General features: G+C 47.1%; 1 protein-coding gene across 2 annotated transcripts in view; it reads right to left on the bottom strand.

Moving 5' to 3' along the window:
- The window catches only part of LOC144147234 (E3 ubiquitin-protein ligase UHRF1-like), a 72,531-nt gene that overhangs the window by 27,175 nt on the left and 30,590 nt on the right, over positions 1-14,766 (bottom strand). For both annotated transcript variants that reach the window (XM_077679317.1, XM_077679325.1), the window contains exons 8-10: positions 6,904-7,135; positions 5,469-5,573; positions 1,388-1,494 (exon numbers count right to left, since the gene is read on the bottom strand). In XM_077679317.1, coding sequence (XP_077535443.1) covers positions 1,388-1,494; positions 5,469-5,573; positions 6,904-7,135 — 444 coding nt within the window. The remainder of the gene's footprint in view (positions 1-1,387; positions 1,495-5,468; positions 5,574-6,903; positions 7,136-14,766) is intronic.

The following is a 14,766-nucleotide window of genomic DNA, read 5'->3' as shown; positions in this document are numbered from 1 at the left end:
CAACTTACAGCTCAACTACTGAAGCATCAGAATCAGGCATTCACACACGAACTGTCGTGTCCCACTTTTCTCCCCTCCTTTTCGCTTTAGTTGCTGTGATCCATTACACACGTACTATAGATGTGAAACTAATCAACCTTAATGTTGGCTCCAATAGTACTTCCTCACATGAGCACGGTTGAACCAGGGGCATGCAAACATTCCAAACGTCCCAATATTCCCAATATCGAAGTGAACGGAATATTTAGTTCTGCCTTAAATCGAATAGCACGATTAAAAAACTCTGAAGTTCAAAAACCCAAAACGGTACCATAATTACTCGAATCTAGGCCGATACTTTTTAAAAAAAAAGTCGTTTACAAAAGTCGGGGGTTGGCTTAGATTCGAGGATGCAGCTTTCCTGTCACCGCTAGCCACTCAACGCCATCTTGCGGCCATAAGCTTGCAGCTTGCAAGTTTGCAGGCGCCATTTTGCTTGTTTGAACGTTGTGAACTCGGCTCTGAGCGTTCCGTGCTTGCTTGGGTTCGTCACTGCGTGACCTCAAGAAGCGCACATGTTCGCGGCACAATGGCGCCCACCAAGCGGTGCCACTACACCGCGGCTTTTAAGCAGAAGGTAGTCTTGGAGGCCGAGAAAACTTCAAACCTTCAAGCACAGTGCGAATTCGGCGTCGATGAGAAGAACGTGCGCCGATGGCGGAAGCAGCGGAACGAACTTTTCAGCTGCGCTGCCAAGCGAATGGCCTTCACAGGACCCAAAAAAGGTCGACACCACGAGGTGGAAAAGGAAGTCGCCGACTTTATCCGGCACCAAAGACAGGGTGGAATGCCTGTGACGACGGAGATGATACAGGCGAAGGCGAGGGAGATCGCAAACGTACGAGGCGTCGCACGGACTCAGTTCAAGGCCAGCAGGGACTGGGTCACTCGCTTTATGAAGCGGTTCGGGTTCAGCCTGCGACGGCAGATGTCTGTGTGCCAAAAGCTGCACCCTGACTTGAAAGCTGGTCGCATTCCAGCGACCTACACCGTGAATGACAAAGGCGCGAAAGACGTCAAGGTCAAAACTGCAGGCTACGAGAAGCAGCGCGCCACCGTGAAGTTGTGTTGCACGGCCGATGGGCAAAAGCTGCCGCCGTACATTATTTTTAAGAGGAAGACTCTTCCAGCCGGGGACGTTTTCCCTATGAATGTCTTTGTGCGAGCCCATTAGAATGGTTGGATGAGTGGTGCCTTCGTCGAATATTGGGTCTGTTTGGCAGCGACAAGCCGGTGCTCTGCTGTTTAATGAGGTTGATGGGCCCATTCAGAACCTTAATTTAACAAAACTCACATTACTTATACAAATGGCTTATATGAATGTCTAAGCAAAAAAAACTCAACTTACAAGTTCATACGTGTCAGCTTCTGGTCACAAGACTGCTCTGCGGTGCGCTTGTTTCCAGAAAGGTCCCGGCCACCACTGCCAGTGTACAAAAATTCGTCCCCATCATCCTGAAAAGTGTAGAAATTACAATGTACAGAACAGCACAACGACAGCAAGGGTATATTTGTAGGCTTCACTACATTTTTATATAGTATATTGGAGCAGAATGTTTTCAGCACACCCTGCAGCAGGTCTTCAAAAGATATGCCTTCAACCAGGTTACTATACAGTCAAACCTCGATTTAACAAAGCTGTTAAATTTGTAATTTACTTTGTTGCATTGAAATTTCGCTACATTAAAATTCAGGGGTTAACGAAGTGTTTACCGCGTGAAGCGGCTCCTGCAAACAAAACTGTGGCGTGCATACACGGCTGGCGCACTGTTTCTGTTTCTGTCAGAGCTTAATCGTCTATGTGGGTATCCGTGTGAACCGGATGGAGCATTTTCTGCATGCAAAAAAGTGCCTCGCAAGCCACAGACACACTGACGCAGCCGCAGAGACCATCCTTGCGTTGCGGGTAGCTCTAGCGAGCGCTTCTAACCTCTTGCCGATACACAACACGAGGGGCAAATGAAGTTCATGCGGGGAAAAAGGCTGATTGATTGATTAATTGTAGGGTTTAAGGCGCCCACACAATGCAGGCGATGAGGCGTGCCATAGTGGAGAGTTGCGAAATAATCTTGACCACCTTGGGATTTTCAACGTGCACCGAAATCTCGTAAACGCGGGCGTTTCTGCTTTTCGCCTCCATCAGAAAAGCGGCCACCGCGGCCACCGGCGGGCCACCGGCTGGGATTTCGTTATCGCGAGGTTTGACTGTATCCAACAGTGCACCGGGCAACAAGCTGTGGTCACGCTTGCCGGCTTTTTGTGTTTGCATGCGGGCAAGTGCAGGTCATGCCTTTCTGCCTTCATGGCAATCGCGCAAAAAGGACAAAGCTCAAGGTTTTAGAAAACGAATCAATATGAGTTCAAACACTCAGTCTGATGTGGTAGTGAAAAATATTCGTACCATTAAAAAACTAACTAAACAAGCCCAATAGTCAAGTAAAATGCGTACTTATTTTTTCTACTTGCACCTGCAGAGGTCTATTATGCTTTGAGTCTTTCTTTGCCGTGAGATTGCCGAGCACCCTCTAAAAGGCTTGGAAAATGTGCACTTTGCCATGCAAGGTCTTTTAGAGGTTTCTAATATGCACAGTCATGCAATCTTTCTGCAAGCCCACCTAGCTGCTCAAAGGCCTCGCTCAATTGCATTAAAGGCAATCACATAACGGATAACGTGGAAAATGTGTCGGCCAGCAAATGGAGCAGACGTGTTCAGTAAAAGCCTCTTGTCTGCATTTTTCTGACTGAAAACAGGAACTCCACTCCTTATTCAGGATTTAAGAAAGTTCACAAGCCCTGCGCTGGTTGTGACCATAAAAAGGTACGATACTAAAATTTAAACATTTCCTAATCCAAATTTAGTATACATTCAAACCCCACTACAATAAAAACTGCTTCAATGAAATATTTCTGATTCCCCGTCAGCTAGCCATAAAAGTCTGCAACAAAGTCCTCGCTACAACGAACCATTTGTCTGGCTTGATTTCGCTTCAACGAAATTTTCGCACAGTGGGGCTAGGTTTGAATATTTAGTTTACAATAAAAGTAGCAAAACGCCGGCTATCTGTAGCTTTTTATCCAGTTTCACCAAAAACGTGCGCTGTGTGCCCACACCACCACCAGTAAAAAAAACAAACACATAGATGGATGCCATTGTTTGCTGGTGACGACGATGTGGCTAACCGTCTTTACACAAGGCGCAGGCCCGATTCACCAAGCCAGAGATACCGTATTTACACGATTGTAAGACGACCCTTTTTTTCAAATTTGACAATCCGATGTTGGGGGGTCGTCTTAGAATCGAAATCGAACCATGTACCGCTTGCAACGACAAGAGAGACAAGAAATCAGGGGTGCTTCGAGGTGTGAACGGCTTTGCACGCTCATTTCATACATTCTGGCGTCAATAAAAATGATGCACCTTTTGTAAGTTGGACCTAGAGCGACTAAACTCCCACTATCGTGTTCGGAAGTGTACTAAGCAACGTGATATGATAGTGGCTACGTTTGCACCGTGCATTGAATAAAGGGATTCGCTAATACTCATTTTGTTTATTAGAGACCCCGACGATAAAGCCGGTCGTGTTAGAGACGAACAAAATGCTTCGTGAAAGCGAGTAACGCGCTCACGGAAATTGCGAGCGGCTGCTTCCGTCAGCCGCCATGTTGTTTTAATCACGATCGCGCGTGGCTGCTGCCGATTGCTTCGATTGTCATCTCGAATAGTTTCCCGCTCAACCCAAAGCGCATAGTTTTCCGCGTGCTTATACAAAAGCTTTTCTTTTTTTAGCATCTACTGCGCGCATTACGAGTGCCTTTATGACGAGCGCACGGCTCTTGAGGGAGCACCGATAATCGATGGAAGAGCCGCCGTAGGGGGGTATTGGTAGTTGACGGAAGAGCTTCTCTTTGTGATACAATTTTCTAAGCGGGCGCGTCATTTCGTCAGGAAGCCGCGAACTTACGCCAAGCGGGCGTGTGAGGAGAGCCTCCCTGGCTACTGTGTGCGGGTGGGTCCTCTCCGCATGGGCGGCCGTACCACGCGATGCCGTGGTGCGGTCGTTCGCGAAGTGTGGACTCACACTTGACGACGACGTGCTGTGGGACTGCAGCAGCAATGACGGCAGCAGCACCAGCGAGGACGACTCCAGCGACGATGAGTAATCCTCCGCAACCACGTGAATAAATTTCCCTTGTGCAAAATGCGCACGTTTTTTTTTTTTTTTTTTGAGATGCGATTTTGGGGGGGTCGTCTTACATTCGAGTCGTCTTACAATCGTGTGAATACGGTATAACTGATCCGTATCCAGTTGAAATTGCACGAATGTGCCCTGCTGGCACTGTGTCGTCATGTGTGCGTCGTGAGCAGCTGTCATTGTAGTATTCCTTCTACCATTCTTCTAACAAAAGCAAAAGTAACGCTTTCGTGTTTAGTCTTGAACCGTGTCATCCTACCTTAATCGCAAGTGCGCACTCGCGATGAATGCAAACATGCGCAGGTTGCTTGCCAAGGTCAGATGCCACCATGCCCAGTGAGAGGATAAAATAACAGGCGCTGCTCCTGCCTCGAGCGAGAGGGGAGAGCTTTGGACGGCCGAGAAGCTATCTGCAAGTAATCAGCTGGGTAGATATGCCTTGTTGTACAGCAATATGTCTTGAGACGCCCCCCCCCCAGACACACACACACACACAACGCACTCTTTACGTGTGGTTAAAAACCAGATAACTATTCGTATGTTTGTTGAAACGACAAAACTGTGCGTCACCCCTTTTTCGATACATTACATTATGCAGTAAATGTTGTAGATAATATACCATGCTACTTTTCTTGCCCTTTTGCGGTGTGTTGGGACAGATTTCGCTTCAACGAATTTCCACTAACAAAATTTTGCTCACACCACCCCGTCAATCTCATTGTAGCAGGATTCAACTGTACTTCCGAGTTAATTAGTGCAATAAGACTTGCCAGGGTTGTTTATTTCAAATAGGTATACACACTCTTATACGTTTTGAGAAGTTCACTATACAGGTTATTTCTACAGCTGTTTTTCCATAGTTCCCCTTTCAGTGCTGCACTGATGCAGAGTTGGGGTGTCACATTATTCCGTTTAAAACTGCAATATCTAATTATCTATGGCAGCGAATGAAACAAAACTCGGCAATGTTTGACCACCTTTGTGGCCAAATGTTGTTTCTGCCTTAAAATATATGCACTAGCACGCGTCTAAAATGTTTTTCATGACCCTGTTACTGTCGTGGAAGCCCTCATCCATTTGTATCACCTATCGCAGAGGGGGAATGCTTTCATAACACTCAAAATTGAGCCTATCATACGCAATGCACTTCGTCAGAGGAATGTTTTGAATTCATATCAACCATAACCATATCATCCGAGATTTTACCGTACAAGAACACAAAGAAGAACAACCCACCTGGTCATCCTCGTAGCCACCCGAAAGAACAATGGAGTAGGCTCCATCCGATTCCCTGCCATGGATGCCCCCAACTGGTGGCCTATGGCAGCCAGACTCAGACACCTGGAAATGGTGCGAGTGAAAAAACTGTGCAAGTCGAGCTAAAACAGGGGCTAGTTGGTTGCTAATGTTTCTTATCCTGTTTTCAATCTTTGTTTACAGGTTTGTTTTGTTTTCCCATAGCAGTGCATCAAGAATTATTATGAAAAGAAACTGAGCAGCTAACATAAAATAGAAACGCAGGCAACATGTAAGAAGGTACGCATTTGGGCTGGTTGGTTCATGATTACGAGTGAAAAAACAGCGCTAAAAAGACAGGACAAGAAAGGACACAGGACCACAGCGCCGTGGTCCTGTGTCCTTTCTTGTCCCGTCTTTTTAGCGCTGTTTTTTCACTCGTAACATGTAAGAAGTTTTCCAAAAAACTTTTATGCTGCAAATCTTGCCCTACAAATAGGATCATTTGTTTTTAGGTAAAACTTGATATCGCTTGATTTATCTACCGCAATGCACCGCCTCCTACTGACTTACGTTATAAAAACTGGGTTAAACCCAAGCTCTTACCGATTGACACCAACAAAGGTATTTATGGTCACAGAATGGTGTTGTAGCTTGACATGAAGCTTTTCAAAGAAAAAAAATTGATCAATACATAAAATTTGGTAACCAAGACCAGAAATGTTGCCATAGTTGCTTGACATAGTTGCCTGAGTATTGTACAAAATGTCATAACGAAATTTCATATGTAACTCAGAGCAATGCTTTCGCCCCCCTGCCATCACAGTGCACCCACTTTCCCCAAGTGCCAAAACAAATTTGAACAGGTACTTCAAGTTACATTACGAATGTCTGTAACGCTCTGCTAGAAAATTACCCAACGCAAACAACAAGTCTTGGATAAGTCATCACAACATTTAATTTATAAGTGACATGAGATGTCAAACATGTTTTTGCTAATCACAACTGACCCTCGCTAATTCTATAAAATTTAGATGTGCTGTTAAAACATAATGTCCTGTGTTGCAACTTTGGCTATCTCAATTCTCAGCTTGATGTGAACAAATTTTAGGCGTCCCACCAGGGTCAAACTGATTGATTGATTGTAGGGTTTAACGCGCCGACGCAACGCAGGCGATGAGGCACGCCGTAGTGGAGGGCTCCGGATTAATTTTGACCACCTGGGGATCTTTATCGTGCGCCGAAATCTCGTACACACGGGCGTTTTTGCTTTTCGACTCCATCAGAAAAGCGGCCGCCGCGGCCGGGAATCGAACCCGCGACCTCGTGCCACCAGGGTCAAACTACCAAAAGTCAATGGCAAGTGATATTGCACGCATCTGCAATAAATGAATCGAGCAAATGATGTGAGTGTAATCTTGCAAGGAAGGCTGACCTGGACCCGGAACTTCCAGAGTGAGCCCACGGGCACGTTGGGCAGGGCCCCGAAGTGGTTGGGCGGCACCAGGGTGCAGGCACGAGTGCGCCCCATACAGGCCATGCCCCGCCCCCAGTCCCGCTTGCCCTCGCCCACCACCGAGGGCAGCTTGGACTTGCGCCGGGACTCCTTCAGGGCTTCCCCGGGCTGCACCACCTCCGTGGGGTCGTGCTTGCAGTCTGGGCAGAACCTGCAGCCCCACACACAAAGCCCAGTTATAGCCACAGGCCTACAGAGTGGGCAAACCCTTTTTTCACATCTTACAATCTTAGCTATACAGAAAAATCTTGACGATATCATCGCGGTAGACACGAATTTCACATGTACCACAGTGGCTGATACAGATGGATGGCTGAGCCACTAGGCAATCGGCAGTGAGGCTGACCATGCAGGAAACCCGTGAGGTGGGCATCACTCGGTCGGAGGCACCAGATCAGTACCCATTGTTGTGCAGTCGGCCAGCAACCCCAGGTCACTGAGCTGTTGGCATCTCGCTGGCCTCATCACAAACAGGGGCACCTTCGCTGCACACCATAGCAAGTACTACTAAGATTGTGATCCAGCTGCTGCTTCTCTTTTGAAATGGAGGTGCACGCATCAGTCTTAGACCAATACTCCAGCAATCCTTTCAGCACCGAAATAGGCACTTTACAACCACACCAATTTTGTAGCAAATATAAATACCTCGGCAAAGCAGGGAACCACTTTACTGCTACCAAAGTAGTTGGACACATGTCCAGGAACAAGCAAATGATACTTTTTTTAGGTGCTCATGCCTCACTGAACAATGCTTTTGTTTTATTTTGTTTGCACCTTGCCTCATCAGGTCCATATGACACAACAACTCAACCAAAATGAAAGCAGTGCTGCAGGGCAGACTCTGTGAGCAAGGCTAGGACTCAAGCTAGTTGGAACTGCACATTGCTGCTCATGTACAACTGACTCACGCAAATGGAAGAAAAAAATGCACCCGTGCACTCCTGCAGATGGTTAACAAGCGGCCGGCGTTTGCCATTGCCACACTGACGTAGCTCTGCCCACACCGTGGCCGCCCCTGCCCGCCATTGTTGCTTGAGCTGTGTCTCACGCAGTAGCTCGCTGTGAGAGACTCCTTTATGCTCCTCCGATGCACAATTCCCACTTACCAGTGCAAGAGTGTAGCTACATCAACTATAAAACCAGCCGATCTCTCTCTCCCTTTACTTCTAACTCCTCTCCAACCTGGTTTTTTCGCACATGCACATGGGGTCGCATCAGGGAAGTTTTCTGCGTACACGGGACTGCCGGATTTTCCTTTCATATAGCTGCATAAAGCGTCACTTTGAAAAGCATAGATGAAACCGAGGCCATTTTGCACTTTCTCTCTATTGAGCTTTTGTCCTTTTTTTTCAACATATCCCCCTGTACAAGTTAATGAGGGTGCGTGTACTACAATCAGATAAGAAACAACTATGGCAATGAACTACAAGTGTACACAGAAGGCAACCTAAATGCAGGTGCTAAGAACTATGCAGTGGATTGTATTTTGTATTTGGAACTTGCACCAGACTTTTAACGATACAAATGCATCGTCTCCTTCCAGGAATCATCTGAACCATCTGGTCCCTTTATGCAAGTTCACAACGGGTACGGCTCACTTCTAGCATGCTACAGCTTTAGCCTCCCTGCACTGCATAGTTGTGTTCCTACTTTGCTCTACTTTTGGCAAAACAACATTGTTTTCAGCCACTGTGAACGCTCGTCCGAATGGACCAATACGGCTGCTAAGCTGGCGAGATTGACAATGCCACAGTGTGTCTTTCAGCACATTTTTTTTTTCACAAAGCCCACAACTGAATGCCCTTCATTTGGAAAATAACCAGGGACAGAACACTGATTTGACGCTATCCTAGTCTTCCAAGGCTTTCATTTTCCCTTAGCTTAAGGCCAATAACGATTCTTCATTTGTTTAGGCAAAGACTGCCTCAAAAACTGCAGTATAATACGAACCTGCGTATACGAAACCACATATTCGGAAGACAGCGGAGGACAACGGGAAAAAAATTTTCATTTACATATGATGGCGAGGATAGCTAACAAAAAGCAGTCATTTGCAATGCATTTCACGTCCAATTGTCATCCGTTTCCCTGGCACTGTCATCACAAAGTCCCTTATTGGAGATGTCTTCACACAGAAAGTCATCTATGGCGATGTCAAGTGCATTTAGGATACCGCAATTCTTAAAAAAGAGCAACTGACGATGCTGGTCGAAGTGTCCGCGATCCAGTAACATGGCATAGGTGGCGAGACCAGTTTCAGACGTCCAGTTGCTGTTACTTTCAGGTTGCAAGTTGCATCCACTCGTTTGATACTGTCTTTAAAAGTTTGTTAATGCAAACGTCCAACGGTTGCGACTGGGATGTCATCTCTCAAGGAATGACGTGGAGTTCGGTGCAAGTAGCTTTTTGCACGCAGTCCGCCAGGTGGCAGCAAAAAGCATCCAACACAAGTGTGAAACCCCAGCAGTGCTTCAGGCTGCTGACCCTAGACAGATTTTACCTAGTAAGACACCAGTACCTCATTTATCCACCCTTTGCCCTGGCATAGCACAACATCTCAAGGGAACTCCTCACTGTTCAGCAGCGTGTAGGGTGAAAGCTTCTGCTATACAAAACAAGATTATGGTGACCCACATCTTCTAGTTGCCAGTCGGCCTTACACAAACTTTCTTGAAGCAGGGGTGAGACAGCCCAAAAAGATTTGGGAGCAGTTTTTGGAGCACAAAAACCTTGATTTGGAGCAGTTCGCAACATTTAATGTCATCTTAGGGGCTTAAAAACTCTAACTGTTAGCAACTTCGGGGGAAGAAGTACCCTTTTGAATCAGTTTGGGGATACACATAACACTGAAGTAACCCTTAGAGAAAGGGTTTTTAACAGAGCATCACAAGGTACGAACTGCACTACCTTCTTGCAAACTTCTTAAATTGTATTGAGGCTGCATGCATAGACAACGTAAAATGTCGTAAAAAGTTTTCAAATTGAAAAACTCCACAATCGATCATTTGAATGCTGCAATTATTATTTTTGAAATACAGTTGAACCCCTTTATAAGAGACACGTACCGGGAAGCAGTTTCTTGAGAGGTCTCTCATAAGCAGGGAACCATGTTTTCACTAACTGATCATCCCCTAGTTCAATGTGGGCACCGTACGACTAAAATAGGCTCAATAGAATGCTACAGCATGTCGCAACAGGTTTGTTCTAATTTATGTTTTGCCACTAGGATTTATGAAATAATTCTGAATCTTTGTTTACTTCACGATTGTTTTTACAGTTTTTTACAACAGCTTATACAAGCTTTCTATCCTTTCACTGCATGCAGAAGATGAACCGAAGATCTAGAATTCACGAGTGTGATAAATAGCCAGAGCACACAGCTTCTTCCGTTGTGTGCTCTGGCTATTTATCACACTTGCAGGAATCAACATCTGCGATGCTTCTGGATTGGGAGCTACACGATTGGAAGGGCCTACTGCGCACTCCTAGTATTCTTGACTTGCGCAGAAGCTTGCATGCACGGTTGCGCTCATAGCATGGCGGGAAGCTTTAACCACTTCTGTATGTTGCATTTCCATTGGCAGGGCTTCTTGTCATCGTTTCATAGCTGACTGAGCTACTGTGTGTTTACTGAAGTTATAAGTAGCGACTGTGGGCATCTGTCGTCCACCTGTGTTTCCACAGTGGATGCAACTGCAGTTAGCGACTGGTGGCGCCGCATCTAATGTTAAAAGGTCTGTTACACGCAAGATTGTTGACCAAAATTCAAGGATAACTTGTCCTTTATAACCAACTATCTTCTACATCCGATGTCTGTTATAAAAGAGGTCAATTTAAAGGGGCCCTGAAAGGCATTTTGAGCACACTAAATGAAGTAGCGCAATCGTTAGATTGGGTCGTCAAGGTCATCTGGGCCAAGTATTACTCTTTTACGCGCAGCGGAAAGCTCACACTTTTGTTGCAAAGTTTGTCGTTTTTTTCTCACCCTTTCATTCGTGTTTTTGGACGCCGCCATCTTCACATGTCTACATCATCGATTCCCAGATGTTCGTCATGAGCTAGACATCCTGCTATTGGGCGGCTTTTTCACGCACTTCCGGCAAAGAGATGAGCGTCTGCTCAGCGTCGACTCGCCGGCTGATCTGCCAGGGGAGTGTCGGAGTGCTTGAACATTTTACGACAAACGAAACAAGTGTAAACGAACGCATAACCGTTCGTATTGAATGCAACACGGCCATAAGACGACATGGATATTCTCTTACCGGAGTACGTTCCATAAAGAAAGCGTTGAAGCCCCGTGGCACTTTTTTCGTGCAATCGCAGAGAACGCCCTGAGCCGAATGCCCGGGTTTGACGGATACATTTTTTTCCACTTCAAAACAATCCAGAGATGCGTTTCGAACGAACACAACGTCACAATATGCGTTGCAAGTCTGAACTACGATTGACAGACGATGGGTTGCCTCCTCCTGCCCGTCGTAAATTCGGCGCTCACCTCGCGCGCGGTTTGCAGGGACGAACAGCAAGTCACTTAACTCTGGCGCGCAAGCCGAGATGGCTTTTAGCCACGCACACTGCACATACCCCATGCGAGGTTGAGTCGTACGTCGCTCGAGAAAGATAATCCAGACCATGGGAAGCACTATCCACCCGCAGAAGCACAACGTCGCATTTCATCGCGAAACAAAGGCGTCCACAACACACACACCATCGCCTCCTGTAATGCCAAACACATCTCACACTTCCTAATGAGAGTGAGTGGTACGCCTGCAGTGCCCACATGTCGCGAGGTGGGGCCCCAAGCTGAACCGGGATCACGCAACCGTAACTGACTTGTAAAGCGGTTTGTGCCTTGTTGCCAAGGCAACCGATGTTTGAGATCGTCAAAGAAAGGCGCTCGCTCCAGCGCTAGAAAGCTCAGAGCCGCGCCGGAGCATGTTTTGCCAACGTTGCCGCTCTCCACCACGCGTCGCCCCAAGCTGAACTGGTCACATGATTGAAGCGTTTTGTGCACGGGTTCTGTATCGGTTGAAAATGTCTTTTTCACATGGCGCCGGCAGGAATTACCACCACCGCAAAATAAGACCCGGCACCAGCGGGGCCACATCTGATACGGCGCTTTTTGGATAAACAGAGCGCGGAGCATGAAAGGGACCGAGCGCACGATCCACCCCGAGCGGCTGCGAGTTCGCCGCCGATTAAAAGTCACGTGCTGCACTGCAGCAACGCACACCGCGAAAGGGCAAGGCCAGGCCACCGCACACATGCGGCCAGATTTTTCGTTCGCTTATCCATCCTTGAGCGGAGTGCGGAATTCATGGTGTCAACAAAACTTGCCCGTAGCAGACGGCAGTCGGAGGAGCGTAATGCGGAAGTACGTCACCGCTGACTAGCGCAGCATCATGGGAGGGAGTGCTCGCGCGCCGTCAACAGTTGAAAAGAGGAGGAAACGCGGCGCGACGATAATGCGCGGTTTTTGATTTACGATTTCTCAGCTAATACTCATCGCTTTAACAAAATTCTTGTGGGAGGAGATTGCTAATACATTGTCTTATTTGGTTACATGTACATCCATGCATCGGCGGAAGGTATTTCAGGACCCCTTTAATGGGAAAGATAGGGGCCATCCATCTGGGCGAATAGTCTCTCTTATACCTGATTGTCTCATACATCCATGCCTCTTATAACAAGGTTCAACTGTACCTGACTGCATTGTACGAACGAGTGTAGAGCCACAGCAAAAGTTGCCCAAACCGAGGCGGCTGTCGTTGCCCCATTTCCATCCCCGACACGCGTGTTTACCCCAACCTTAATTTAAGTAGTGTTGATATGCTTACCCACCTCGCTTTTGGCATTAAATTTCACTTCATGTACACATGTATTACCACTTGTGTAACCAGTCCTACTATCAGGTGCGCATGCCCCAACACACCTCGCAGGGATGAGTGTCGCTCGTTCGATGGTTCCGAGGCTTGCGATCATGCTGTCGAACACAGCAATAACTGAACGTTTTATAACATCGTAAAGAGTCCAAAGGTTCACTTTACAAATCCCCATTGTAGACGCACGCACCGTATTTCACACTCAAATACAAGTCACGGCAAAGTTGGCCCCACGTTGTTTTTCAATGGACTCCTTTCGAGGCGTGCAACTTCCCGCAATCTGGCACTCGTTCTCAACATTATCCCTGCTTTAGCGTCACTGTTTAGTACCACAACAGATAAAATTACTGAATGAGAATCCAACTGAATGCGTAACCTGAACCAGAGAAAAGATCGGCGAAGCACACTGAACGCTTGAACTACGCAGCGGCCGCTTCATCCAGCAGCCATGCTTTTTGTTGCCATAGCAATGCCCATCCAGGAAGGCCGTTCCAGCAAATGCAGCCGGAGGGCCAATCACACTTTACAGTCTTTATTTTTCTTTTTTGTGTTAGCGAGCGAGCGGCGATAATCACGGTGACCGGAAGGCACAAGACAAGCTTAAATTTCACTGGCTGGGGGTTCAGCTGGCCTAGAGATACCAAGATGATCACCCCATTCCGGCAAAAACACCACCACTGGGACTGCTTGGAAAACAGTGTTGTCAACTAGGCCTTTTCCCCCACCGAAACTGACACAAGCGTCAAAACCCAGGCCTTTCAGGCAGTTTTGCAGCAGTTTGGCACAATTTTCGCAATTTTAATGCTTTTGGAGCATACCGGCGCAGGAAAACAAACATGTATCAAAACTGCGCAATATGCTCAGCTGTCTCACCCCTGTTAAAGCCTTTCTCCTGGGTCCGGAACACGGTGTAAGATATACTTTTAGGTTTGGACACAGCGGCCCCAAAACCTATGAAATAAAGTTGGTGGCACCGCGTGTAGACCTTCGATTGAAAGTCATCTGGTGGCAGAACTTGTAACTTCGCAGCGTCGTAGACTTCCCATGGCTTCCCCAACAACTCTCCGGAGCAAGGTGGTTCGCATGCACCAGTGGCACGCGTGTAAAGCAACATTGTTTGCGTAAGCTCAACGTGTGAGCTCACATGACGCGATCTTAACACGTGATTTTACCACATTGCTAAAACAACTGCAAGAGTGCACGCATCATAAGTTCATTAAGACCTGGACCGAAGATCCTCGATCTGAACATTGGGCCCCACTAGAGCCACTAGATCAGGTTTCAGAGTATCGGCACTCTTTGCTCTCATTGTTGTATGCCGCCGACACCGGCTATTGGTTGAACCGTGTCAGATACATGTGCTTACACCGGAAGACCCATAGGCGATGACATTTTGTGTTGCCATGTGCGCGCGTGTTGTGTTGCCATCTGTTGCCATCTGTTTTGTGTTGCCATCTGTGTTGCCATGTGCGCGCGTTCCTCAATAAATTGTGATTTTCGGAGCGCAGTGTGGCTGTATGACACGTTGAGAGAAACATCAGCATACTCGCCATTAGTTAAATCCATTCCAGCAATTCAGCTGCCTTTCTTGTATTTTGGGGCGCTGTTCCAGTAGCGGACGCTTTCTTTTTGCCACTGCTGGTACTGAGTTGTTGGGGTGCTGCAGCCAATGTAAAATCGATGGCGCTGCATCGTTTGTGAGGGGGCACCTCTTCGACATTCAGTAGTACTTCCCTTCCAAGCTCCGAAAAGTACCGTTTCGCACAACCGCGCTCTCAGAGAAATGCCGACTGCAAGTAGCGTCATTGTCTGCGAGGGATTGCTGTAGAGCACGCAATCATCGGTTTAGGATCACAGCGAACATAAATAATGTCACGTTTTTTTGCCAGCTGCACGAACC

Source organism: Haemaphysalis longicornis, unplaced genomic scaffold (genome assembly GCF_048455015.1).
Source record: "Haemaphysalis longicornis isolate Haplotype H1 unplaced genomic scaffold, Haemaphysalis longicornis Haplotype H1 scaffold_1, whole genome shotgun sequence".
Taxonomy (NCBI): Eukaryota; Metazoa; Arthropoda; class Arachnida; order Ixodida; family Ixodidae; genus Haemaphysalis; species Haemaphysalis longicornis.
The sequence above is the reverse complement of the archived record's forward strand: the minus strand, read 5'-3'. Positions and strand labels throughout refer to the sequence as shown.